The 26,366-nt window shown below is 46.5% G+C and overlaps 1 protein-coding gene across 1 annotated transcript in view; it reads left to right on the top strand.

The window, feature by feature from the left end:
* Positions 1-26,366, top strand: part of LOC144531602 (nidogen-1-like) — a 51,987-nt gene that overhangs the window by 10,833 nt on the left and 14,788 nt on the right. Inside the window, 13 exon segments of the mRNA XM_078271844.1 lie at positions 4,298-4,600; positions 6,272-6,501; positions 6,670-7,229; positions 9,422-9,562; positions 10,508-10,759; positions 12,301-12,501; positions 13,013-13,059; positions 13,062-13,251; positions 16,049-16,186; positions 17,395-17,523; positions 18,833-18,976; positions 21,354-21,482; positions 25,291-25,530. Coding sequence (XP_078127970.1) covers positions 4,298-4,600; positions 6,272-6,501; positions 6,670-7,229; positions 9,422-9,562; positions 10,508-10,759; positions 12,301-12,501; positions 13,013-13,059; positions 13,062-13,251; positions 16,049-16,186; positions 17,395-17,523; positions 18,833-18,976; positions 21,354-21,482; positions 25,291-25,530 — 2,704 coding nt within the window.

Genomic DNA, 26,366 nt, shown 5'->3' on the forward strand with positions numbered 1-26,366 from the left:
TCCCCTAGCTAACGCTAGCTAACGTCAACGTTAGGTATCCCCTAGCTAACGCTAGCTAACGTCAACGTTAGATATCCCCTAGCTAACGCTAGCTAACGTCAACGTTAGGTATCCGCTAGCTAACGTCAACGTTAGGTATCCGCTAGCTAACGTCAACATTAGGTAGCCGCTAGCTAACTTTGCCGTGACTTTGCCTGGAACGCTACCAAGTCGTGACTTTAAGTCGTAACTTTGACATAACTAGATATAAATAGGCAACGTAAAGTAATTACACACATTGTAATCAAAACAATACACATACAATTGTGTACTACTACAGGTTATGTTTATTAAATGAAGCTCAAAATATGTCGCCGACTAGAAATCGCTAGTATCAGCTAGCGCTAGCTAACGTCAACGTTAGGTAGCGGCTAGCTAACGCTAGCTAACGTCAACATTAGGTAGCTGCTAGCTAACTTTGCTGAAATCGCTAGTATCAGCTAGCGCTAGCTAACGTCAACGTTAGGTAGCGGCTAGCTAACGTTAGTGTACAATAAGATGGAGGACAGTAACATACGCGGTTTATGTCTGCAGCTGCTGACGAGACAAACATCACCAGATCTCTTACACTGGATGGAAGAACAACTTTCCCTCCACAGCAGCCGTCCCACTTTCTTCTGAATTTCCCACATTATCGCAGAAAACAAACCCTTGTGATGCAACAGTCCTGCATCACGTGGAGCATCTGCACTGAAAGTAAACATCTGCTGTGTGACGTGACGTGTCACTTAAGTAGATGTTTGTTTGCGCTCCATGTAATCTAACAACAGCTGGTTAGAAACATGCATTCAGTTGTTCATGTAAGGACTGTACAAGGCTACGTTTACATTGCTAGGTTTTGGTTTAAAAAGGAATACCTTGGGCACCTGGGTAGCTCACCTGGTAGAGCGCGCACCCATACACAGAGGCTCAGTCCTCGACGCAGCGGCTGCGGGTTTGATTCCGACTTGCGGCCCTTTGCTGCATGTCATTCCCCCCCCTCTCTCTCTCCCCTTTCATTTCAATGAAGGCCTAACATGCCAAAAAAAATAATCTTCTGCTATGTTTCCCCCTCTCATTCCCCCTGCTCTTGTTTCCCCCTCTCATTCCCCCTGCTCTGGTGTTTCCCCCTCTCATTCCCCCTGCTCTGGTGTTCCCCCTCTCATTCCTCCTGCTCTGGCGTTTCCCCCTCTCATTCCCCCTGCTCTGGTGTTTCCCCTCTCATTCCCCCTGCTCTCATTCCCCCTGCTCTGGCGTTGCCTCCTCTCATTCCCCCTGCTCTCATTCCCCCTGCTCTGGCGTTGCCCCCTCTCATTCCCCCCTGCTCTGGCGTGTCCCCCTCTCATTCCCCCCTGCTCTGGCGTCTCCCCCTCTCATTCCCCCTGCTCTCATTCCCCCTGCTCTGGTGTTTCCCCCTCTCATTCCCCCTGCTCTGGTGTTTCCCTCCTCTCATTCCCCCTGCTCTGGTGTTTCCCCCTCTCATTCCCCCTGCTCTGGCGTTTCCCCTCTCATTCCCCCTGCTCTGGCGTTTCCCCCTCTCATTCCCCCCTGCTCTGGCGTTTCCCCCTCTCATTCCCCCTGCTCTGGCGTTTCCCCCTCTCATTCCCCCTGCTCTGGCGTTTCCCCCTCTCATTCCCCTGCTGTTTCCGAGCCCCTAAACCGGAGACATTTGGAAACACTTCTGACTTCTGGTTTGGAATCTGCAGGGTTGTGTTGCAGTCTCAACGCCAACGTTCCTTCTCCTGATTGGCTCTTATCGGTCACGACGTGGTGTTAAAAAGTCTTGAACTTAACGTGGAGAATCTCGGGGGTAGCCTGACTCCTCCGAGCCGTCGTAGAGACATAAAGTGAGGCTGAAAAGTCTCCGACGGAGAGGGTTGGCGGGTTGGCCTCCCGGTCACAGTTCATGGTGTTCTGGGCTCAAACAGTCACCGTGGCATTCAGTGTGAGGCGGATTTGAGTTAATGAGGTTAAAAAGATCCTTTTCTTCGGAGTGAATGGGAAGTCATTGTGTGGAATTCCTGTGGGCTGACAAAGCGAGCAGAGACGTAGGAGAGTCCAGGATCTGAAGCTCTACTGGAGGTTTAACTGTTCCCTGTCAAACAGGACAAACAGCAGAAACAGACTCTCGTGAGTTTGTTTGACTTTGTCTAGTTTCGGGGCTGTTTCATGTTAAACTAAAAGGATCTTACTCTTTTCCGTGCGTGTTGTAACGCTGTCTGACGGTTCCACCGGTAGCTTAGCCTAGCACAGAACCTGCAGGTAACTGGTTCCAACTAGCCTAGCTTAGCACAGATCCTGCAGGTAACTGGTTCCAACTAGCCTACTGCTCCCAATAAGTGACAAAATAATGCCAACATGTTCCTTCTCATGTTACGTTGTTTTTGTACACAACATGTAAATAGGAACATGTTGGTGTTATTTTGTCACTTATTGGGAGCAGTAGGCTAGTTGGAACCAGTTACTTGCAGGATCTGTGCTAAACTAGGCTAGATGGAGCCAGTTACCTCCAGGATCTGTGCTAAGCTAGGCTAGATGGAGCCGGTTACCTCCAGGATCTGTGCTAAGCTAGGTTAGATGGAGCCGGTTACCTCCAGGATCTGTGCTAAGCTAGGCTAGATGGAGCCGGTTACCTGCAGGTTCTGTGCTAGGCTAAGCTACCGGTGGAATCGTCAGACAGCGTTACAACACGCACGGACATGAGAAGGGTATGTATGGACTTGTCTTACTCTGGGGGTTACGGTGAATAAGCTAAAGTCCCAGTAAGTCGGCGTGTTCCTTTAACAAAAAGGTCTATCTCTGTAGGGATCCTGTCCTAACTGCGCTTGTCAGAAAATGAGGTATAATACAGGTCAGTTTTGTTCCCTAAGGTACAAACTTAGCAAATGTTCCCTTAAAAGTACAAAAATGTATCTTTAGGTGCAATTATGCACCTTCCATTGTACATTGTGGACCGAGGTGCAAGGTACATATTTGTCCCTTAATGTTTAAATGTAAAACGGCAGGAATTAGTGGATGCTCATCACAGCAGAAAATGAATCATCTCTCAATATAGAAACACAAGTTAATCTATACTATATATACTATACTATAACGCAATAATTGTCAAACTAAATTAACTGTAACGTTTTGGGATATGTGCAAAATAAATCAGAATGTGTTTTTTTACAACAATGTACCTTTGAGGGTACCACCCCAGTGACAAGCTTTTTTTGCTTAACGGTACTGTTTTGGACTTTTTTTTCCTGAGAGCTTGTTGTCAGACACTTATGGTACATGTCCAATGTCAGCGTCATTTCAACGCTTCCCATTCATTTCTATCGGAGCAGCCGGGCAATGCATTCTGGGAGCGTCGCAGGGACTTTGGAGGAGCGGGGCGTCGAGGTGCCCCGCTCCTCATTTGCAAATAGGTTGACTTTGGTTCACCTTTATGCAAATGAGGAGTGGCCAGCTCGGCTCGCAGCCTCTCAAATGCTCCTGAAAATCTTTGAAAGTGACCGTCGTCGATCGGAAATGAAGACCGCAGCTGCGTAGCCTAGTTCTCGCATGAAATGTTTCCAGAAACACATTTCGGTCAATTGTTTTCAGAAAATAAGAGATCGTATTCCCAACGAGCCGCCATCATGGTTGGTTTTGAAATCCGGTGTGCAGACGGACCCACGTGACGCGTTCGTCCAATCAGATGCAGCCATCGCGGTTGTAGGAGGGCGGACCCTGTTTTCTTTGTCTCTGTTTGTGTCCGTGCAGACTACAAAGCAACCCTGGAGTTTTCAAACCTAAAACTGGGGCAGCAGTGTTTCCAAATTAAGGTGACCAGACCTACTATTGCTGTAATGGATAGCATAATAATAGTTGGAGTCGTAGATCTTCTGTAAACCTTCTGTAGGACAATCCAGGTAGCAGCTAGCACTAAAACTGAGCAGCTAAAGCTCTAGCTGAAGTGCTCACTAGCAGCACTGACATCAACAATGATCAGAGTAACCCACCACAAACTGTTAACATAAAGTCACAATCGCCTCGTTTCCCTTCATGTTCTTTCACCGGTGTCTGGTCACCCTATTCCAAATGTCTCCGTTTTAGGGGCTCGGAAATGCCCGCAGTCGTGTGGACGCGAGGCGTAATCGTAGCAAAAGACGAAAGACTTTCAGTTCACGATGATATAAACCAAGTGGCGGAAATGAACAAACATACAAACGTGCACGTGATCCACAGGAATGACTGGGTAGTTATTAGTTATTAGACCCTTCATTAACAACAACCCTTCCATCTTTTGTTCCAGATAAACACAAATGGATTTGTGTCGGTGGTCGAGCCTCCGTCCGAGGAGCAGTACCTGGGGAAGATGCCCTCCAGTTTCAAAATGATCGCCGCTCTGCTGGGCGACCTGGACGACAGCGACGGACGGGGGAAGGTCCACTTCAGGTGGGACAGCAGCCCGGAGGTACGGAATCGAACCGCTGAACACGTCAGGCGAGCGTTCCCCAGAGACGACCCAGATGAGCCCGTCGGCGTCCTCATCGTCACCTGGGAGAACATGGCCGCGCGGGGGACGCCTGGACGCGGAGATGGACTAGACACTAAGGTGGGAAGCATCAGAGATGTGGACTTATGCAATAAAGAAGAAGGAATATACAATAACATAATAAAATGCACCGGTGGCATAGAAAAAGGAACCACCCCTAACATTGCAGTTAAAGATAGCTGTACATGCTTGGCACACATTTGCAAATGAACATACATATTTTTTTAAACATTTAAAGGAAGGAAATAAATATTTAAGGTAGGGCTGTGTATTGGAAAGAATCTGGCCGTACGATACGTGTCACGATACATGGGTCACGATTCAGTATATTGCAATATATTTCGATACTGTGCGTAAGGCGATTTATTGGGATTTTTTTAAAGTATAATTTTTAGAAAAACTAATATTTAAAAAAAGACATGATGTGCATAAAAGTCAAAGAAGTTTACTTTAGGTCAACAATTCAGTTCACAGAAAATCAAACTGCCAGTTTGGGATTGTGGTTCCCAGGTTCTTAGTGAGCTAATGTTTATATGCTAAAGTAGGCCAAAGGTCAGCCATAGCTACGTTGTTAGCTTCTAGCAACAAGTCAGGCACTGTTAGGCACTGTTAGGCACTGCTAGGCACTGTTAGGCACTGTTAGGCACTGTTAGGCACTGTTAGGCACTGTTAGGCACTGTTAGGCACTGCTAGGCACTGTTAGACACTGATAGGCACTGTTAGGCACTGCTAGTTAGGCCCTGCTAGGCACTGCTAACACTGTTAGGCCCTGCTAGGCACTGCTAGGCACTGTTAGGCACTGCTAGGCACTGTTAGACACTGATAGGCACTGTTAGGCACTGCTAGGCACTGTTAGGCACTGTTAGGCACTGTTAGGCACTGTTAGGCACTGTTAGGCATAGGCACTGTTAGGCCCTGCTAGGCACTGTTAGACACTGATAGCCACTGTTAGGCATAGTTAGGCCCTGCTAGGCACTGTTAGGCCCTGCTAGGCACTGTTAGACACTGATAGGCACTGCTAGGCATAGTTAGGCCCTGCTAGGCACTGCTAACACTGTTAGGCCCTGCTAGGCACTGCTAGGCACTGCTAGGCACTGTTAGGCACTGTTAGGCACTGCTAGGCACTGTTAGGCCCTGCTAGGCACTGCTAGGCGAGGACACTAGTGGTGTGTCTCAGCATAGCCATCTGGCAGTAGGGGGTTTAAACACAACATAAAACGTGAATTGTATTTTTTAACGTAAAAAAAATAAAAATCGATATTGCCTTTTTGAAAATCGATACAGTATTGCTAAATAAAATATCGCGATACTCAAGTGTATCGATTTTTTCTTACACCCCTAATTTAAAGGAAAGAGAGGGAACAATTCGTGACAAGGGTTAGGCGTACTCAGGTATTTTTCTGACTCTGCCTTTTAGGGGGGAGGCACCAGAGATGGGACTTAGTCAAACATGTGCAAGTCACAAGTCAAGTCATACAAAAAATTACCTTTAACGTTTTTGATTGTGGTTTAAAGAAATGCCAATAAACCAGAGCATGTTTTCCTCCCATCCAGGAATGCTGTGTGGACTAGACAGACCTTCCTCCACAGAGCTGTGAAGGAAGGTCTGGTAAAGCGAGACTATACTTGAGTAAATGAAACCTTAATTAGCAAAACTGCACAAGTAATGTGCAAAACAATCGTCTCTTTTTGTGATCGCCATTGCAACAACGTATTGTTTTGTGCTTTCAGAGAAACACTTTCCAGCTGGTTGTGGCCTCTATGGAGTTGTCGTCCTGCGCCATCCTCCTGTACCCCCGAGACCGACTGCAGTTCCTCTCCACGCCAGTCGGGGGCGAGAGTAAGCTCCTCGAGGCTGGCTTCAACGAAGGCCTTGTGGTGGGCTGGTGGTGGAGTGAAAAACAGGGGACGTACTTCCGCACCACCACCGACGAAGAGACTTCCATCAGGGAACTCACTGAGTACGAATCTGCTCTTATATCAAAGATACACAAAACTGATTTGATACGGTGGCCCTGAAGGTCAAAACGTAAAAGCATTTCAGAAAACACGACGACATATCAGGAAACACTACAACATTTCTTGTCTTGTCTTTTAATTGAGTTTTCTTCCTTCCTTTATCCAACCAGAAAGACGAACTCAGGAAAGAATGGGGTTTGGGTGTATGAGATCGGCTCCTCGCCAATCTTTGTCGCCATTACACCTGGGATGGTCACTACCCTTCCTGAGGAAGATGCCACCGAGCCGCCCGTCACCATGTCGCCAAGGCGATCTGAGAAACCCCAGGTGGTACCAGAAGAAACCGAAGAGTCCCCAACAGAAACTCCCAACGAGTACAGACCCATCACGGCAGAGTACGCCGAACCAGAGACAGAGGAACCGGATTACCCAGAATACCCCGAATCGGAGACACCAACGTACACTGAACCCGAGAGGGCTGATCCAAGGTACCCTGACCGATCTGAGACCGGATATCCCGTCGTTGAGCCTTTGCAGCCAACCGTCCCTGAAACCACTGAGCCTAGATACTCTCCAGTCCAACCAAGATACCCTGAACCAGTCCAACCAAGATACCCTGAACCAGTCCAACCAAGATACCCTGAACCAGTCCAACCAGTGCCTCCACATTCCCGGTCCCAGCAACCCCAGATCGTCGTTGTAGATGAAGATGAAAATCTGGACGTGAACGGTAAAAAGATCAAAACATTTGGATGCAAACAATTTCTTGAATAATTCCATAGAAATGAAAAGAATGAATGAAAGCCTATTGAACTGTTTTCCGTGGTCATTTGATTAGTACAAAACCGAAAATGGCGGTTGTTGTTAGTTGTCTTGGTGACAGCACACATGAGTGGGGTCGTAAAATGTGTCGTAGCTCGCTGTGAGGAGAGCTCGGGAAACATTCTCCGGAGCAGCGGGAAGTGAGGAGGAGGTGCAGTTAGACCCAGCGGCAACAGGTCAGCAGATCCAGCCCGCCCGCCTAATTGTCTTAATGTAGCTTTTAAAATTCAGCTCTAAGGTCCACGAGTACACCAAGATTTCTGGCTTTGTCTGGTGTTCTTAACATTGTTGATTAAAGCTGAGTGCTGACTTTTAATTGTTCCTCCTGGGCTCCTAAAACAACCACCTCAGTTTTGTCTTCGTCTAATTTAAGAAAGTTCTGGCACATCCAATTGTTAAATGTGTTCAATGCACTTAACTCGGTGTTTGTATTGGACCGCAGTCCCCTGATTATGTAGATTTGTGTGTCGTCTGCATAACTATGGTAACGCATTTTGTTGTTTCCCATAATCTGAGCCAGTGGAAGCATGTAGACGTTAAACAGAAGAGGCCCCAGAATGGAGCCCTGGGGAACTCCGCACGTCATATTTGTCCGCTCTGAAGCATTAAGTTTTTAAAGGTCCCATGGCGTGAAAATTTCACTTTATGAGGTTTTTTAACATTAATATGAGTTCCCCCAGCCTGCCTATGGCCCCCCAGTGGCTAGAAATGGTGATAGGTGTAAACCGAGCCCTGGGTATCCTGCTCTGCCTTTGAGAAAATGAAAGCTCAGATGGGCCGATCTGGAATCTAACCTTTATGACGTCATAAGGGGAAAGGTTACCTCCCCTTTCTCTGCTTTGCCCGCCCAGAGAATTTGGCCCACCCATGAGAAAGAGACATCGTGGCTTTCAAACGAGCAAAGTGGCAGTTGGTCAAGACCACACCCCCACCCTCCATCTTGCCCCCCCTCTCCTCCTCAATAGCTACAGACACAGAAATGGCACATCCTAAGGAAAGCTCATTGTGGGACTGGCTCTAGTGGCTGTAATTCTGCACCAAGGCTGAATGTTGGTAAAGAGACTTCAGATACAGTATTAGGGGACCACTAAGGTCTATATAAAAGAGACTTCAGATACAGTATTAGGGGACCACTAAGGTCTATATAAAGATACTTCAGATACAGTATTAGGGGACCACTAAGGTCTATATAAAGAGACTTCAGATACAGTATTAGGGGACCACTAAGGTCTATATAAAAGAGACTTCAGATACAGTATTAGGGGACCACTAAGGTCTATATAAAAGAGACTTCAGATACAGTATTAGGGGACCACTAAGGTCTATATAAAAGAGACTTCAGATACAGTATTAGGGGACCACTAAGGCCTATATAAAAGAGACTTCAGATACAGTATTAGGGGACCACTAAGGTCTATATAAAGAGACTTCAGATACAGTATTAGGGGACCACTAAGGCCTATATAAAAGAGACTTCAGATACAGTATCAGGGGACCACTAAGGCCTATATAAAGAGACTTCAGATACAGTATCAGGGGACCACTAAGGCCTATATAAAAGCATCCAAAGAGCACCATGTCATGGGACCTTTAAATTTGACTAATTTAGCGGCTGGCTCTTTGATTTAATGGTGGGTTGCAGTTTTACAGCTTTTTCAATGTAAAATAAAGCCAGACTAGAGCGCTGCTTACTGAGTTCCGTGGCTGCAACACAACAAGCTCCTGGCCGCTACGGACACCAAAACATGTGCATGTTAAATTTGGAACCGATGATCAGATTAGAAACCAAATCTTCCAAACGATTCCAAGTAGGAATTGGTTCTCGATGCCTAATCCTACTCTTCAGGTCACTACTACACTGCCCGTTAGTTGATTACTGCAAAACCTCACATCTGAGACTTTCCGCAAGTCAGCTTGTACAGACGTTTATACGAAAGTTAGTCGGGTCACAAAGAGATGGCTGCCACTCCGACCATTCTGCTATGTTTATTTGAATGAGCCTTTCCATCCATTTTATTTCCATGAGTAATTCTGTTTATACGTTCTTTTTTGTTTTAATTGAACCCAAATGGGTTCGTTTTTTTGGTTGTTCTTTCACAGTATTTGCGTACAATTCGGAGACGTGCGCCCTCAACAGGCACAAGTGCTCAGCTTTCGCTGACTGCCGGGATTACAGCAAAGGGTACTGCTGCCATTGTAGGCCTGGATTCTATGGTAACGGGAAGGACTGTGTCGCCGAAGGTGAGAAGCATTTTCGCTATTACTTACTTATTGTTTATGTTTAAGAAGCAGAAGTTACCTGAGGATACTTTACAGATCTAGACCACACTCTAAAATGTACCGAGACCATTTCCCCCAAGAGCAAGCATTTGGCGCCGCCCAAGACGATTGTGATTGGTTTAAAGAAATGCCAATAAACCAGAGCACGTTTTTGCCCCATCCAGGAATGCTGTGTGGACTAGACAGACCTTCCTCCACAGCTCTGTGGAGGAAGGTCTGGTAAAGCGAGATTATGGTCCAATCCCAAAGTGAGCCCTGAAGACTAAAGACTCACAGACTTAACTGATCTCAGGTGTAAGTGAGTGTAAGGTGTCTAAGTGAGTGAGTGCGTGTGAGGCCACATGGGCTCAGATAGGTATAAATGGGATTGGGACAGCATTGCACGAGATCACACGTTACCGTGGCCATGTTTAATAACAAAGATGTTGCTGACACTTGCCGGTTTGGGAATTTTCATTTTAAGTTAGTTGCTTTCCACACGGCCGAGGCCCAGGAGACGGCTGCCTGATTCCACATGTTTTCAGCCTCTTGTTGTACGAGCTGGACGACAGGCTGGTCTGCTCCGTGGTCGTGTGTCCTGCTGTTGTTGACCTTTTGTAATTCCCGGATTTCCCTACGGTCTCCGCGGTAAACGCCACAACGCTTTGAACTGTGGGTAATTCCCTTTGGTGAAGTCTGCATCGATGCAGACTCACGGAAAGGGCTCGGTAAGTGTGTACTCAAGCCCTCACGCCCTTTGAAATCGGGACAACCCTAAGCCCTTATGCATTTTGCGAGAACGCAAACCAAAGTCTGTGAGTCTGTGAGTCCGGACTTTGGGATTGGGCCTATGACAACCCTAATAACTCTAACCTGGAACTACTGAACGTTCTGCTCTACTAAATCAAATCTTTGCTGTTTTTCCAGGAAAACCACAGAGAATGAACGGCAAGGTGAACGGTCGAGTGTTTGTGGGGAACTCGCCTTCGCCCGTGGAGCTCAGTAACAACGACTTGCACTCGTACGTGGTAGCCAATGACGGACGGGCCTACGTGGCCATCAGCAGCATCCCCGACAGCCTGGGACCCTCCCTGCAGCCACTGTCCTCCCTCGGGGGAGTCATCGGCTGGGCCTTCGCCCTGGAGCAGCCCGGCTACAAGAACGGCTTCAGTCTCATCGGTGAGCCAACGTCTTGTCGTGTAAAGTTGTAGGACTGTCCAATATGTTTTGGGCATTTTTAGGCCTTTATTGACAGGACAGCTGAAGACATGAAAGGGGAGAGAGAGGGGGGAATGACATGCAGGGCCGCAGGTCGGAGTCGAACCCTGGCCCGCTGCATCGAGGAGTAAACCTCTAAATACGGTCTATCCGGGCACCCCAATTAATCGAATTTTGGTCGCGATTTCGGGCTCCTAACGATCACAGAAAAACATTTTTTTGGCACATTATGTTTGACTAGTAAACTCTTATTTTGTCATGTGTTGTGAGTGAAAAACAAAAAAGTTTTGTTTAACTGTTTCCCTGTTTTTTACATTCAATGTATGCAACATCTTTTCAAAAGTCAATGAGTAATCGTGTTAAATATTGACCAAAATAATCATAATTTGGATAATGAATGAATATATCTTGGTTTAGAAAGTTTGGTGACCATGGATCGCAATACGTAGAGACAGAGTCATACTCTATTGGGTCAGAGTCATACTGAAACTAAGACCCACCGGAGGGGAAACCAATCAGCGCCACAAAATGCACCTTATGTCTGAAACGCTAACAAAGATCCTGTAACATGAGATGTAAGCATGTACAAGGATGATTTTAGCACCCTTTGTCTACCAGAAAGGACAAGTTAGCTGTTAGTAAGCTAATGTTAGCAAGCTAAGGCGCTTGCAAACATAACACTGCATAGCTTTCTGATTTATCCACACTCCACTATAACAAGTCTGCATACTTTCAAAATGCAAAACGTACAGAAATATAACGTTAGTTAGCCTAAAACTGACATTTGGTTGTTTGACTTGATAACAAAATGCTTGCTGCACACTTATCGTTGGGCATAACGTTAGCTTAGCGTCTTCCCATTCTCTCTGCTGATTCCTCACATCTGTATCAACTTTTGTCTTCTTTAAAGCTCAGTTTTTCAGGTCGGCAGCTTATAAAAACTTAAGTTCTGGATTCTTTACATGGTTGGTAGTTCATATCTCCACACAGCAGCTTTTAGGTTTTTGCTGGCAGACGAAATGGACGAGGAGGAAACCTTCACGCAATTCAAGTCAATGGAGACCGTCCGGTGTGGGCGGGACTTAAATGTGCTTTGTCATTATATATAGCCAGGCTCGCTTTGGCTAGCTGTTAGTCAATCAGAGTCAAGCAGTTTAGCTTATTAATGAGAACTGGCACAAATGGAGCTGAGTCTTCCTGCAGGCTTTCTATACCACGGTAGAATGGCTTGAAACAAGGTCACCAAGGCATTTTTTCCACAAAAAATGTAACAGAGTCCATGATAGAACTTCAGACATTACCACAAAGTCATGACATACGTGTGGCAGGGCCCCTTTAAAACGTGCAGGACTCTGTTCAGACCCTCACATGTATTCTCATGCAACATATAGACAAGCCTCAAACTGACATTTGGATGTTTGACTTGGTAACAAACTGCTTTAGCTCAACTTACAGAAATACAGTTCTGACCCTCACGTGTTCTCCCCCACGCGTCCATGCAGGCGGCGTGTTCTCACGGCAGGCCGAGGTGATCTTCCAGCCCGGTAACGAGCGTCTGAGCATCAAGCAGCAGTTCACAGGAATCGACGAACACGACCACCTGGTGGTGAGCACCGAGCTTGAGGGACGCGTGCCCGCCGTCCCGCTGGGATCCTCCGTCCAGATCAGCCCCTACAAGGAGATCTACCAGTACGACACTAACCGTAAGGACTCATGGCAACTAAAACCAATAACATGACGCAGCTCCCGCGTTGTTTGTGCTGCGTATGAAACTGTTATGTCGATATTGCAACGATATTGTAAGGTTGACAATTGGCCCTTTCACAAAACATCTTTCACATTTAGATTTTAGATAAATAACCATCATAATGTGGATATAATGACTAAGTGGGTAAAGGTAAATAATAGCTACAACAGTCTGGTCAGTTCAGACAATGACATCACGTTACTGTAACGCAGCCTCTGAAACCAGGAACAGACTAAACTTACCATGTAACGATATTACAGTTCTTCAAAATCTAAGACAATATCTAGTCTCATATCACGATATCGATATAATATTGAAATATTGCCCAGCCCTATGGCGAATGGTTCCTGTGTTATGTAATAGCGCTTTGAGTAGTCGTTAAGACTAGAAAAGCGCTGTATAAACACAGTCATTTACATTTCTTATTGGGTGTAAACATCTTTATCTTCTGCGTCTCCTCCTTTCAGTCATCACTTCCTCCTCCAACCGTGACTACACCGTCACCCCTCCCCCCCCGGCGGCGGCAGTGCACAGACCCGGAGCTACCAATGGCGCCAGACCATCAGCTTCCAGAGCTGCCCGCACGCCGAGGCGGCGGCGGCGCCCACCACCCAGCAGCTCAGCGTGGACCAGATCTTTGTGATGTTCGACGCGGACAACCATCTGATCCGCTACGCCATGAGCAACAAGATCGGCTCGGTCCACAGTGAGTCCTCCCGGCTCCCGATCTGCACCCAAAAAATAATCCATTACTTAGACTTCTCTTTATTGATCCTTTTGGGATGACTCCCGCAAGGAAATCAGAGTTCCAGCAGCAGATTTTAGCAGCTTACAAGACACTCTTTAAATAAAGAGGTATAAAAAACAAAAAATACGGTATAAGAGTAACAATGACAATAAACTTTTAGCTAGATATTTTTAACAAAAATTAAAAAAACAGTAAACAACAATAAACTACAGATAAATAAAGATAAATATATAGATATATAGGACTATGTATGATATTGTGTTATTGTACAGTTAATAAATAAATGACATTTAGCATAAATTAGCAGTTAAAACTACTGATGTTAATTACTGGAAAAGTTAATGACGTAAAACCCCAAAAATGTTTTGAGCAAAGTCTCCATCAATATAAAAAATAGAATGAGAAACCAAAACAACAAAAGTCTGAAATCCAAAAGGAGAAACCACTTTACGACTGTTTATGACCACTCTTAAGTGTGATTTCTGGTTGTGCCGAGGGACCTGAAGTTTATACGTGTGCGTTGGTGTGTGTGTCGATCTCTTTAGAGATATAGTGCGTAGTTTCTGTCAGGGCTGTAGTCAAGACCACCTTTGTCGAGTCCAAGACAAGTCCCAAGACCAGGACTAGCCGAGACCAAGACAAGACCGAGTCCAAAAAGGTTCGACTCCGAGTCAAGACCGAGTCCAGGACAGAAAAAAATGACTCAATGAAAATGAATGGCAGTAACGTTAGCAGGGCACACAGATGCATGGCGTGAGAAGACCATCTAGTATGTGATTGGTTATCAGGTGGCCAGTGTTTCACGTTCCCTCCAATATTATTATAAACATAATGAAGACACCTGGACTCGGTCGAGACCAAAAGCCATATTTGGCAAGACCAATGGCAGAGACCGAGACAAGTCCAAGTCCAAATACCAGCGAGTCCGAGACAAGTCCGAGACCATGGAAAAACCGCCTTGAGTCCAAGACCCGATCCAAGACTCGAGTACTACAGCCCTAGTTTCTGTTGCCCCCAAGAGGAATTCTAAGTAATGACAACAACACTGTCGGCGTGTCCACATGATACAAGCCCCCCCCCACACACACACACACACACGTTTGTTTCACTATCTTTGTGGGGACCCGTCGTTGACATAATGCATTCCCTAGCCCCTTACCCTAACCTTAACCATCACCACTAAATGCCTAACCTTAACCCTTACCCTCACCCTAACCAGAACCTCATTCTAACCCTAATCCTAAAACCAAGTCTTAACCCTCAAACAGACCTTTAACCTTGTGGGGTCCAGCATTTTGGGCCCCACAAGGCTGTGCAGACCCCACAAGTATACTGTATTCCCCGGTTTTTGGACCCCACGAATATAGTAAAACAAGCACACACACACACACACACCTCCTCCACACAGTTGCTAGTAGCCAACCCGGAGGATTAAAACAACATGATGGACTCTCATCATCTTCATTATCTTCATATTTTCTGTGTGGGAAAGTTGCAGAAAAAAAAAATATATATATTAAAAAATATATGTCATGCATAATTCATAAAATAATTATACTATGATAATGAATGACTTAAGGGATGGATTCTAAACATTTGACAGGTGTGTTTAAATGTTTTTCAGTGACAAGGCTGTTTTACCTTTTTATATGGAGACTTTTTGGTAACATTTTACTTGAAGGTATCTACATAAGAGTGACATGACACAGTCATGAACACATGAACCCCAACCCTAACTTGTCATGACAAAAACTTAATGTCACTTACTAAAAGAAGCGTTATGTCATAAACATTTATGACTTGTTTATAATGTTTATGACACGTTCATGACAGCGTCATGTCACTCTTATGTAGATACCTTCAAGTGAAGCGTAATTTTCTACCAAAAATGTGACCTATTCTTACCTTCCTTCCGTTTCTTTCTACCGTCTTATTCCAAGTTTTTTGTCTCCTTTTTTTCCCATCAGCATTTGTAAATGTTCCAGTTCCAAGGCTGCTGTTGATTAGATTTGTCAGGGGGTCCTTGGCTTAAAAACACAATTCAAAGGGGGTAACGTTGCTGAACAAACGTTTGAGAACCAGTGGTCTGCATGTGTTCTGACATTAGACAGGCGTGCGTGCAGGTCGCCTCCATGTTGTCGGATGGTTAGGGTCTCCTGGCCGTCTGTCTGTCGGGGGGGCGCTGGCGTTCGGAGTACAAACATGTGTGTGATTACCCAGAGGAATGCACCCAAACACGCCTCCGACAGTTTAGTGTTTGCAGTGGGACATCAGAGGAAGACAAACAGTAACCTGAGGCCGGCTGTATTTCCTCAGCTGTGAGAGTGTTGGCAGGGGGATACCAACCTCCAGGACACAGAGGGAGGGGCAGCGGGGGGGGGAGGGGCGTCCTTATTAAGGGAGGGGGGGGCTGTTGGAGGAGGGGGTTTCAGAGTTACACAAGCAAACACAACTCAGCCGGGAGTTTGTTGCCAAAAAGTGGGACATCTGTGTCGTGTTTCCTGCGAGGAGGTGACGTCTGAAGAAGAGGACACTGTCTCGGTGTCTTCTCCACTGTGGAGTCTTTGTCCACAGATGCATTCTGGGATAGGGGGTTTTGCACCCCCGCAAAAGAAAACGCATCATATACAATATTAAATGAAGTTAACTGTTGACACAATACCGTGTCGTGGCCAATAGCGGTTAGCGGCGTCTTGACTCCTTGGCCTGCCAGAACTGACGCTGGACGCTCACTTTTTTGTTTCTAATTTCCCAGGCAGTCTTCCAGAGCAGAACCCGTGTTTCACCGGCAGACACGGCTGTGACATCAACGCCGTGTGCCGGCCGGGCGACAGCCTCCACTTCACCTGCCAATGTGCGACCGGATTCAACGGAGATGGACGCTATTGCCACGGTAACACAACCTCTGCACGCCCACACCTCCGAGAAACACGCGGAGACAACAAGTAGCTTTCTGAACAAACTTGCTTTACAAAGAATAAAGGGCCGTCCACACCAAGAACCATAATGTACGATTACAGGAATGTCTGTAGTAATACGTCACTAGCCGAGACGAGGGGCCTAGGGGGCTAACCGTTAGCATGCTAGCTCGTTCTCAATGGTAAAACACTGCTACAACACACACTAGTTCACCATAATCTACATAAGAACTACTTCCATGTCCCTGTTCTGCAGGTATTCACACAAAGGTGGAAGTGTTCCCTCGTTTAGAAGAAGTCTCCCAGCTAATCCTGCCTTGTTCTACTGAAGTTGGAGAAACAGCTAGCTAGCTCATGTAGTCCTTACCTAGCTACTGAGCATGTAGTCCTTACCTAGCTACTGAGCATGTAGTCCTTACCTAGCTACTGAGCATGTAGTCCTTACCTAGCTACTGAGCGTGTAGTCCTTACCTAGCTACTGAGCGTGTAGTCCTTACCTAGCTACTGAGCATGTAGTCCTTACCTAGCTACTGAGCGCGTAGTCCTTACCCTAGCTACTGAGCGCGTAGTCCTTACCTAGCTACTGAACATGTAGTCCTTACCTAGCTACTGAGCATGTAGTCCTTACCTAGCTACTGAGCATGTAGTCCTTACCTAGCTACTGAGCATGTGCGACTGCCAACAAAGATGTTCCAGCAGTGAGAGGTCTCACTCTGTAGCTAAAACAGAGACCTGAACACAGGGTGAAAAGAGGAGCTGCAGCAATGAGCAGAACAACAAAATATGGTGTTTTTTGAAAATTAAACCATGTAAACCTATTCTGATACAACCTCTAAATACAATTATGAACCTGAAAATGAGCAGAATATGGCCACTTTAACAAAAAGGTCTATCTCTGTAGGGATCCTCTCCATAATGTGAATTCCTGTTTGCATCTGAAGAACTGTGGCGTCTGAGAACAGATTAAAAATGCTTGAGACGCGCAACAAAATGATAATCGAGTCATCCTAATGTACGACTATGATGTGGTTGAATGGGTGTAATGAATGTAGTAGTTTCTCTGTCTTGTTTGGGCTCTTTGTTGATGGGCTCGGTGCCTAGAGTCTCCAACACTCATTACAGTACTTTTACGTTGGTGTTACCTCTACGTATGCGTCCCCTCCCGTTGGTGTGCTGTTGGCAGATGTGGACGAGTGCAGGGAGACTCCTCAGGTCTGTGGACCCAACGCCGTCTGCAGTAATCAGCCCGGAACTTTCCGCTGTGAGTGTTTGAGCGGCTTCGTGTTCGCCAGCGACGGAAGGACCTGCATCGGTACGTACGTGTGTGTGTGTGTGTGTGTGTGTGTGTGTGTGTGTGTGTGTGTGTGTGTGTGTGTGTGTGTGTGTGTGTGTGTGTGTGTGTCTCTGTGTGTCTGTCTGTGTGTGTCTCTGTGTGTCTGTCTGTGTGTGTGGGTCTATGTGTGTTGACAGCTGTGTGGCGGGGCAGTATGTGTGTGTGTGAGTGTGTGCGTGCGTGCACTCGTGTTTGTGTGTGTGTGTGCGTGCGTGCGTGCATGCGTGTGTGTGTGAGTGTGTGCGTGCGTGCATGTGTGTGTGTGTGTGTGTGTGTGTGCGTGCGCGCGTGTGTGTGTGTGTGAGTGTGTGCGTGCGTGCATGCGTGTGTGTGTGTGTGTTTGTGTGTGTCTGTGTGTGTGTGAGTGCGTGTGTGCGCGCGTGTGTGTGTGTGTGTGTGTGTGTGTGTGTGCGTGCACTCGTGTTTGTGTGTGTTAGTGTGTGCGTGCGTGTGTGTGTGTGTTTGTGTGTGTCTCTGTGTGTGTGTGAGTGTGTGTGCGTGTGTGCGTGTGTGTGTGTGTGTGCGTGCACTCGTGTTTGTGTGTGTTAGTGTGTGCGTGCGTGCATGCGTGTGTGTGTGTTTGTGTGTGTCTCTGTGTGTGCGTGCGTGTTTCTGTGTGTGAGTATGTACGCGTGTGGGTTTGAATAGTCCCTTGTTGCACATACAGATGTTGTAAAACCCACCAGTGGACATAAACTGTACGACTAACTGGGACAAAACGTTTCAAACTGATGTTCTGTAGACATGATGTCACCTGAACCTGAACCAGAACCAGAACCTCTCTGCAGGGATCAGTTCAGATAAACCGTGTACGGAGGCAAAACAAAAATAATGAAACTTTAGTGTGGTAATACATAACAACAAAATACAGAGATCTCACATCATAAGACACACAATACGTCAACAGTTTTTAATGTGTCTGTCAACATGGATGTTCTGCTGGAAACGGATATGATGTAGCTGCCGTCGGCCGTACCGTATAAACAGAACATATTTAGGTCAACCATCGGTACAAATAAAGAAATAAATACTGATTCTACGGAAAATCATTTAAAACAATTGTCGCAAAACAAAAGCTTGATACATATGTGAATGGATTTTTTTGTTCCACCCCTAGTGGACAGGGTGTCCATATATTAGGCAATATAGTGTATTTAGTCTTTAAAAAAGTATAACGTGACTTTCTGGTATCTGTAGTCCCTCAGGATAATGTCTGAAGGATGAAGTGAGACTTCCTCTCCTGTTCAACCCGTAACGTCGCTAACATGTCGTCTGTCTCGCCCCTCAGAGGAGACCCGCCCGGTGGATCACTGTCAGAGAGGAAGCCATGACTGCGACGCTGCTGACCGGGCGCTCTGCAGCTACACCGGAGGCTCGGCGTTCGTCTGCTCCTGCCTGTCGGGGTTCGTGGGCGACGGCCGGGTGTGTCAGGGTGAGTTCCCCCCTGAGTTTTATCAGCTGACGGGCTGAGCTCCAGCGGTACGACTTTGTTTCGGTATCAACCAGGGATGCACGGATTGGGCTGAATATTGGGCTTTCTGACGGGGTTGGGTTTCTGCCGAACCTTTAGAATATTTTCCCAGCAAACCGAACCCTACGCTTGCACTCCGCGCTACGCTGGTCGACGTAATGACGGCGCCGTTGATTACAGGAAGGTGTTTACGTAGGTGGAGCTTCAATGCAGCAGGCTGAGAGGAAGTGGAAATGGAACTGGTGAGCAGAAAAAGTGTTGTTTGGCAGTACTTTCAGTCAAAAGAAGGCCATTCAAGTCCAGCTACATGTTCAATCTGCAATGCTGATTAGTCTGGTGGTGGCGAGGACCCTAAACAATACACAACATCACCGCTGTTACAACATCTGGTATGAAACATCTGGAAGAATACGAGCTGAGCATGAAGTCTACAGACAGCAGCCAGAATGCAGCAACTTCAGGTACGGCAAAGGAAGGACAGTCACTGTTTACTTCATTAATGTGTTGACTGGGTTCATGGACTGAGGACGGGACGAGGACTCAGCAGAACCTCAACCAGGGGGTTCAGGACTCAGCAGAACCTCAACCAGGGGGTTCAGGATTCAGCAGAACCCCAACAATCTGGAAAGTAGCGTTTAGGAACCGGTATCTGGATGGATGGACTGCTGGTTTCTTCATCTCTTGTTCAGCTGTTGCTCAGATGGTCTGGTTGATCTGTTGTACAGCGTTTTGTTCTCCACGTTCAAAACTAAACATCTGTTTGTGAAGAGGACTTTCTACAAGCCAAACGCATCGAAAAAGAATTCAGACATATAGAAGAATCCTTAAGACATCTGACTGGAAGCTTTGTGGCAGCAGATTACTAACTCTTAAATGCTTTTGTACATATCATATCATTAAGCAGTTTTCCATGTGGACTTGCAGAGTTTCTTCAGTGTGGCGTATTCTAAGTCAGCGCCGCCCGTGGGCCCCTCGCACAGGAAATGTTTCCACCTGGGCAGGAAATGCAGAACCCTGCCTTACAGCTGTGCAGCTCATCTCTTGTATATACATCTCCCAAAGTCGGCAGAGTCTGAGCTAAAGAATGTTCTTATGTGGAGAGAAAACAGCAGGACGAAACTGTCCAGCTGTTACAACGTCTCAACCTGTGGGAATAGCTGAAAGAATGAAAACTGAGGGAACTTGTTCTGCTGTTGATGTTGAGACTGTGAGATGGGGTTGAAGCCGCCTGAAAAACATAATGAGTTTTGGTAAAGTTTCCACAACGACAAAACTATAAACGCAACACTTTAGTTTTTGCCCCCATTTCTCACGAGCTGAACTCAGAGATCTAAGACTTTTTCTGTGTACACAAAAGGCTCATTTCTCTCAAATATTGTTCACAAATCTGTCTGAATCTGTGTTAGTTTGTTGTTAGGTTTTCAAAAGTGTTGCGTTTATAATTTTGTTCAGTATGCATTTGTGTAAATCTCTTTTAGGGCGCTTTCACACCGGCCTCATTAACTTCAGTTCAGTGTCTCCAGAGTTGGTTTCCCTCCCCCTTGGTTCGTTTATGCAGGTGTGAATACAGTATTCACACTCGGATGCGCACCAAAAGTGGACCAAACAAGCGTACCGAGACGGCATATGCTTTCAAACGAACTCTGGAGCGGTTTGTTTGTGGTGAGAACATGATGCGACCTGGAACAGATCCAACAAGTCTGAGCCAAACGTCTCCTGTAGTCAGGTGTGCTTGGCAATCTGCGACGCAGCAGATCAGTCAAACTGGAGCAGCTTCAATGTTTCTCTCTCAGAAACAGACCGCGGTCAAACTTGACTGTCACTGGTATCTCCGTGGTCAAACCAGCCGCCTCTAAAGTTGGATACAGACACCGGCAGAGCAGAGCGAAGTCTCGGTGAGCAGAGCAGACGTAGAAACAATGTCAGGAAAATGATTGAAATGAAATGAGCTGGTTTGACCACGGAGACGTAAATACAGGACCTTCTTCCTGTATTCACTTTCTTGTTCCCACCCCAGACACATGTGACCAATAAGAGGAGTTCTTCCGTGATTTGTAATGTGAAGGTATCTACATAAGAATGACATGTCACTCTTATGTAGATACCTTCAAGTAAAGTGTTACCGATTTTTCTGTGTGAAATGACACCGAACCAAGGAGAAACCACTCCCAAGTTTACAAACTCAACAACTGATTCGGACCCCGGTGAACAAACTGTAGGTGTGAAAACGCCCAAAGAGTCAGCAGCCAGCGAGGGTCAGTGGTCTCTCTTTAGTTACAGAGAATCTTTGATCCCAGCATAACCTCATCTTCTGTATTTACTTGCTTTGCCGGTTCAGACGTAGACGAGTGCCAGCAGGACCGATGCCACCACGACGCCTTCTGCTCCAACACGCAGGGCTCCTACAACTGCCAGTGCCGCCCTGGTTTCCACGGTGACGGCTTCCAGTGCCGCCCCGCGTCCTCAGGTAGGTGACTCCCGCCTAAGTTCACACCACACGACTTTAGCCCTGAATTTCCAATCGCCGTCAGTTTTCCGACAAAAAGCCCCAGATCAGATGCAAACCGGCGCTAGAATGTGCTGTGTGAACTGTAGGGCTTCGAAGCTTTCAGACCAACAACCATCCGCCGATTCTCCACAGGGTTGTGCGGCGGTGGGAGTGGCACTTATAGCGTAACTCTCACCAAAATGCAACCTAGGGTCTTTTTGTGAATGTACCTGAGTCAAACATTCTTCTAAAAGCATATTTAGGACGGAATCGCCACTTTTAAGATGTACCGTATTCTGGTTTTTGGGTCAGATGGTCTTTTGAATGGGAGAGCTAGGGGCGCTACGATGCTAGCCTCAAAATATCTATGTTTAAACCAAGTACTAAGAAGTACGAGGACTAAGAAGGCTCGACACAACATGAGACTTTGCTCCAAGTATCACCAGGGACTCTACACCTTAACCACAGCACTGACAACATTGGTTGTGTTCACAGAGTTTACTAAAAAAGGTTTTAACAGCTCACTTTAGTTGAGAAGTTAGTTGGTTTTTCCGCTCGCCGCCATCTTGCCAGTCAAAAAGTGTCGATCTCGAAAAATAGCTATTTTGAGGCTAGCATCAAAGCGCCCCTAGCACTCCCATTCAAAAGGCCATTTGACCCAAAAACGAAAATACGGTCAATCTTAAAAGTGGCGTTTCCGTCCTAAATATGAGTTTAAACGAAAGTTTGACTCGGGTACATTCACAGAAAGACCCTAGGTTGCATTTTGGCGAGAGTTACGCTTTAAACGGCCCATTTGTGTGACGTCCTGTTGTGTTCTTTAACCCCCCCAACGTAGCACCAAAGTAGACTTTATATTTCACAGTTATCCACTGTTTTCCGTCAGATCGTTTATAGATCTCGACGTTTCCAACCGTACTTCAGTTCAATTTTATTCATAGTGTCAAATCACAACAAGAGTTATCTCAGGACACTTTACAGATAGAGTAGGTCTAGACCACACTCTATAATTTACAAAGACCCAACAATTTCCCTTAATTTACCCCACCGAAGAGCAAGCATTTGGAGCGACAGTGGCGATGAAAAACTTCCTTCTTACATGTGATGAATAGTGGCAATTATTTTAACAATAAAGATAATAGATCTGTGACTAGAAATAGTAGAAGCTAGATAGATAATAGTAGTAGCAGTGCAGGGCATAGCAGGGCGTAGAGCAGGACCACGCCAGCAGCTGCAAACACGATTTAGGTGCCACCACCAATCCAAGGAAACCTGCCAGGGCGAGAAATCATAAGGACTCCAGGAAATAACCTCCCCGGAGCTAAGTTAGTGACAAGCATTACTAGGACATGAATGCACACAGATGGAAAAAGAGAGGAGCTCAGTGTGTTAAAGGAAGTCCCCTGGCAGGCTTGAAGGCAGCTCTTCATTTTAAGAGGGAGGGAGACGTCCTTTCCTCTAAAGCGTCCCATGAATTTGTCAGCTGTGTGGGCGGAGTTGGCAACGGATTTTAGCTGCACGGCTTCCGGGAAGGCTGCTCTCTATATCCTCCCTCATAGCTCCTCAGAGATCCCTCATCCATCCTCGCTCATAGCTCCTCAGAGATCCCTCATCCATCCTCGCTCATAGCTCCTCAGAGATCCCTCCTCCATCCTCGCTCATAGCTCCTCAGAGATCCCTCCTCCATCTTCGCTCATAGCTCCTCAGAGATCCCTCATCCATCCTCGCTCATAGCTCCTCAGAGATCCCTCATCCATCCTCGCTCATAGCTCCTCAGAGATCCCTCCTCCATCCTTGCTCATAGCTCCTCAGAGATCCATCCTCGCTCATAGCTCCTCAGAGATCCCTCCTCGCTCATAGCTCCTCAGAGATCCGTCCTCCATCCTATTTCATCGGGGCAGGAATTAGAGCTTTGAGACAGCCTTCACGGACGAGGACCAGAACGACTTCTGGTTCAAGCGAGGAGCTATCAAGAAAGAGACTAGGGATTCAGCCAAGGTAACGCTAGCTTAGCTGTAGCCTGCAGCTGCTCTTTTCCTGATGCTGTGGCCACTAGCTGGGGGGCGAAGATGACGGTGAAAAAACAGAAGTGGAAAATCCTCCCGTTTCCCTGAAGTCGCCCTGTGGCAACATTTTGCCTTCCCTGTGAGTGAGTTATGGAAACAAACGACTGCACTTCGTAAACTCTGAGAAACTCAAACTGTCGTTGCCAGGTACACTTCTGTCGTGAGTGTGTGAGCTTTAAATTGATTTAAGGATTTGGAAAATCGTGACACTCTTGGTTATATTTATATATAGTTATAAATAGTTCTTTTGTTCAAGATGGATTCTTGCTGTTTTAATTCATGACGCTGGTCTGAACGGCCCGCTGCGGTTGGCTGGATCTCTGATTGTGTGGACGCCGAATCTGGACGTGAATGAGCATTTCCTAAAAGACTTGCGTGCACATTTTGTATCTTTTAATTCGGGAAGGAGTCTTGTGTTTTGCTGCCTTGTTGTTGTTGCACCACTGCACTTGAAACTGTTTGGAAAAAAAAACATTTCTCTCCCCCCCATAGTCCACAGTGGTAGGTTCCTTGTTGTCTGTGGTTTGGCGTCGTCGCAGCGCTGCACACTCCTCCACTGATTCCAGGTGTCGGGAACTATGAGAGCTAATTACAGCTCAACTCCTCCGCGCCAAAGTTTTGTCATATTTTAGTCCTTTTTTTACGACCCGCCAGCTTCTGCAAGGCATAATCTTTTTGTCCCCTGTCATAACTTGTCACAGCGTCTCTTACTTACTTCCTCTGACTGTAAGTAAACATACAATAGCTTATGAAAGTAATATACACAAGATAAAGTTAAAATATATTGTGCAAAGTGGCCTAGTGCCAGTGTGGGTGTGTGGGTCATTACTTTTTATTTAAGAAGTTTATGGCGGTGGGAATGAAGGAATGTTTGTAACTTGGATAGAGGGACTTTATAGCAGCGGCCTGATGGCAGTAACTAGAAAGAGTTTCGAAGGGGGGTTGAGTGGGATCTTTTGTAATGTGATTGGCTTATCTTTCGGGAGCTTATCTTATCTCTTTATCCCTTTTTTGTGCGCCTTCCGTTGGTCTGATTGTCGTTATCAGACGTGGCGCTGTGAGGACGCGCTGCTGTGTCTGTCACACAGGGCCCTGTGGTTTGTCCCGCAGGCACCCTGGAGGATAAAAGAGAGAGAGAGAGAGAAAGAATTAGGGGAGCTGATGTGCCAGATGTGGCCGCGGAGATAAAAAGCCTCCTGCTCGTCTTTAATCTGCGGTCGTCTCCACCGCTCGCTCGCACGTTTATCTGCAGCTGCCACGTACACAAACCTGCTCAGCAGCAAGAAAACACAAAGTCAAGTTACATAACATTACACTGAGGCTAGATTAAGCAGAGTTTGATATATTTAGCTGATAACTGGTGAGAAAACAGGACATTTACTATCCTACTGTCCTGTTCTGTGATCTGTTACTTTAATGTGTGCTGGGATACATTCAACACGTGTCGTGCTCGGTTTAGCTCAGTTGGTAGAGCAGACACACACACACACACACACATATATATATATATATGTTTATGCCTCTATGCAGAAGGTCCAGGGTTCCAGTCCGACTTGTGATGGTTTTCTGCATGTCTTCCCCCTCTCATATCAGCCTGTCCAATTCATTAAAAATCAAAATGCCACAAAAAATAATCTTAGGGCCCGATTGTAAAAAGAGTCGCAGGTTTGCCATCACGGTGTCGTTGTTGTTGTCTCACTCTGTTCTTTTTGTGTCCCCAGAGCGTGAGAAGACGCTGTGCGAGCGCCACAGAGAGAGCGCCCAGAACGCCACCTCCAGCTCCGGTATCTTCTCCTTCTTCCGTCCGCGGCCGGCCGCCGGTCAGTACGTCCCGCAGTGCGACCGCCACGGAGCCTACGAGCCCACGCAGTGCCACGCCAGCATCGGACAGTGCTGGTGCGTGGACGCCAGCGGACAGGAAGTCCCCAACACCCGCACGGGGCCCGGCAGCACCCCTCTGTGTGAGTCAACTGACCGATTACACATTAGGCCTGCACAGTATAATGTGACAATATTGCGAGTTTGATACAGGTTAGGGCTGCACAATAGGACAATATGCGCAACGATATTGCTTGCAATAAATAAACAGATATCAAAATGTACTCAGTTCTGCTGCTTTCAGTATTCTGCTAAAATATAACAAATGCCGGTTTTATATTCAGGTTGTTGGGCCCTATAGTTGGGTGTGAAGCATGAAGCGCCTGGTGCAGGTGTGTTTAGGGCGTGTCCAAATCCACTTTTGCTAGTTTGACGGCTGATAAAAAGGGTCCGTGTGCCGGGGTCATGGTTCTAAAGGGTTGACCTTAGTGTCTTCATTAATCAGAGGTGTGTTTTGGGCGTAACATGCAATCAACCAATCAGAGATCATCTCCCATTCCCTTTAAAAGCCAGGCGCGTTTGGACCTTGGAGCATTGCTGTTATGATGGAGGATTTGCACCGTAATATTTGTATGTGTAATCTTCTGCATGTGTGTGTGTGTGTGTGTGTGCTGCTGTGCGTCCCTGTGTGTGTAACAAGCATAGTGTGCACGTGCTGTGCACGAGCCTAGGAGCATTTTACTAATGCTCTGTTAAAATAACAATGAAATGCTGCGTTATTGACTTTAGACCAGGTTTTTGTTGGTTAATGGTGCCATCACTTCCCACTGCCCAAGAGCCTTGGGTCGGGCTTTGTGCTGCACTGCGTCGGGTGCGAGATAGAGCCCTCAGAGTCATTCTTTGGACATGAATACAGCGCGTTCAGAATCTGCGTCTCAATCGGGGTTTTTACTTGTGACAGTTTACGGCCTCTTGGGTG

This window comes from Sander vitreus, chromosome 2 (genome assembly GCF_031162955.1).
Source record: "Sander vitreus isolate 19-12246 chromosome 2, sanVit1, whole genome shotgun sequence".
In the NCBI taxonomy this organism is placed as follows: Eukaryota; Metazoa; Chordata; class Actinopteri; order Perciformes; family Percidae; genus Sander; species Sander vitreus.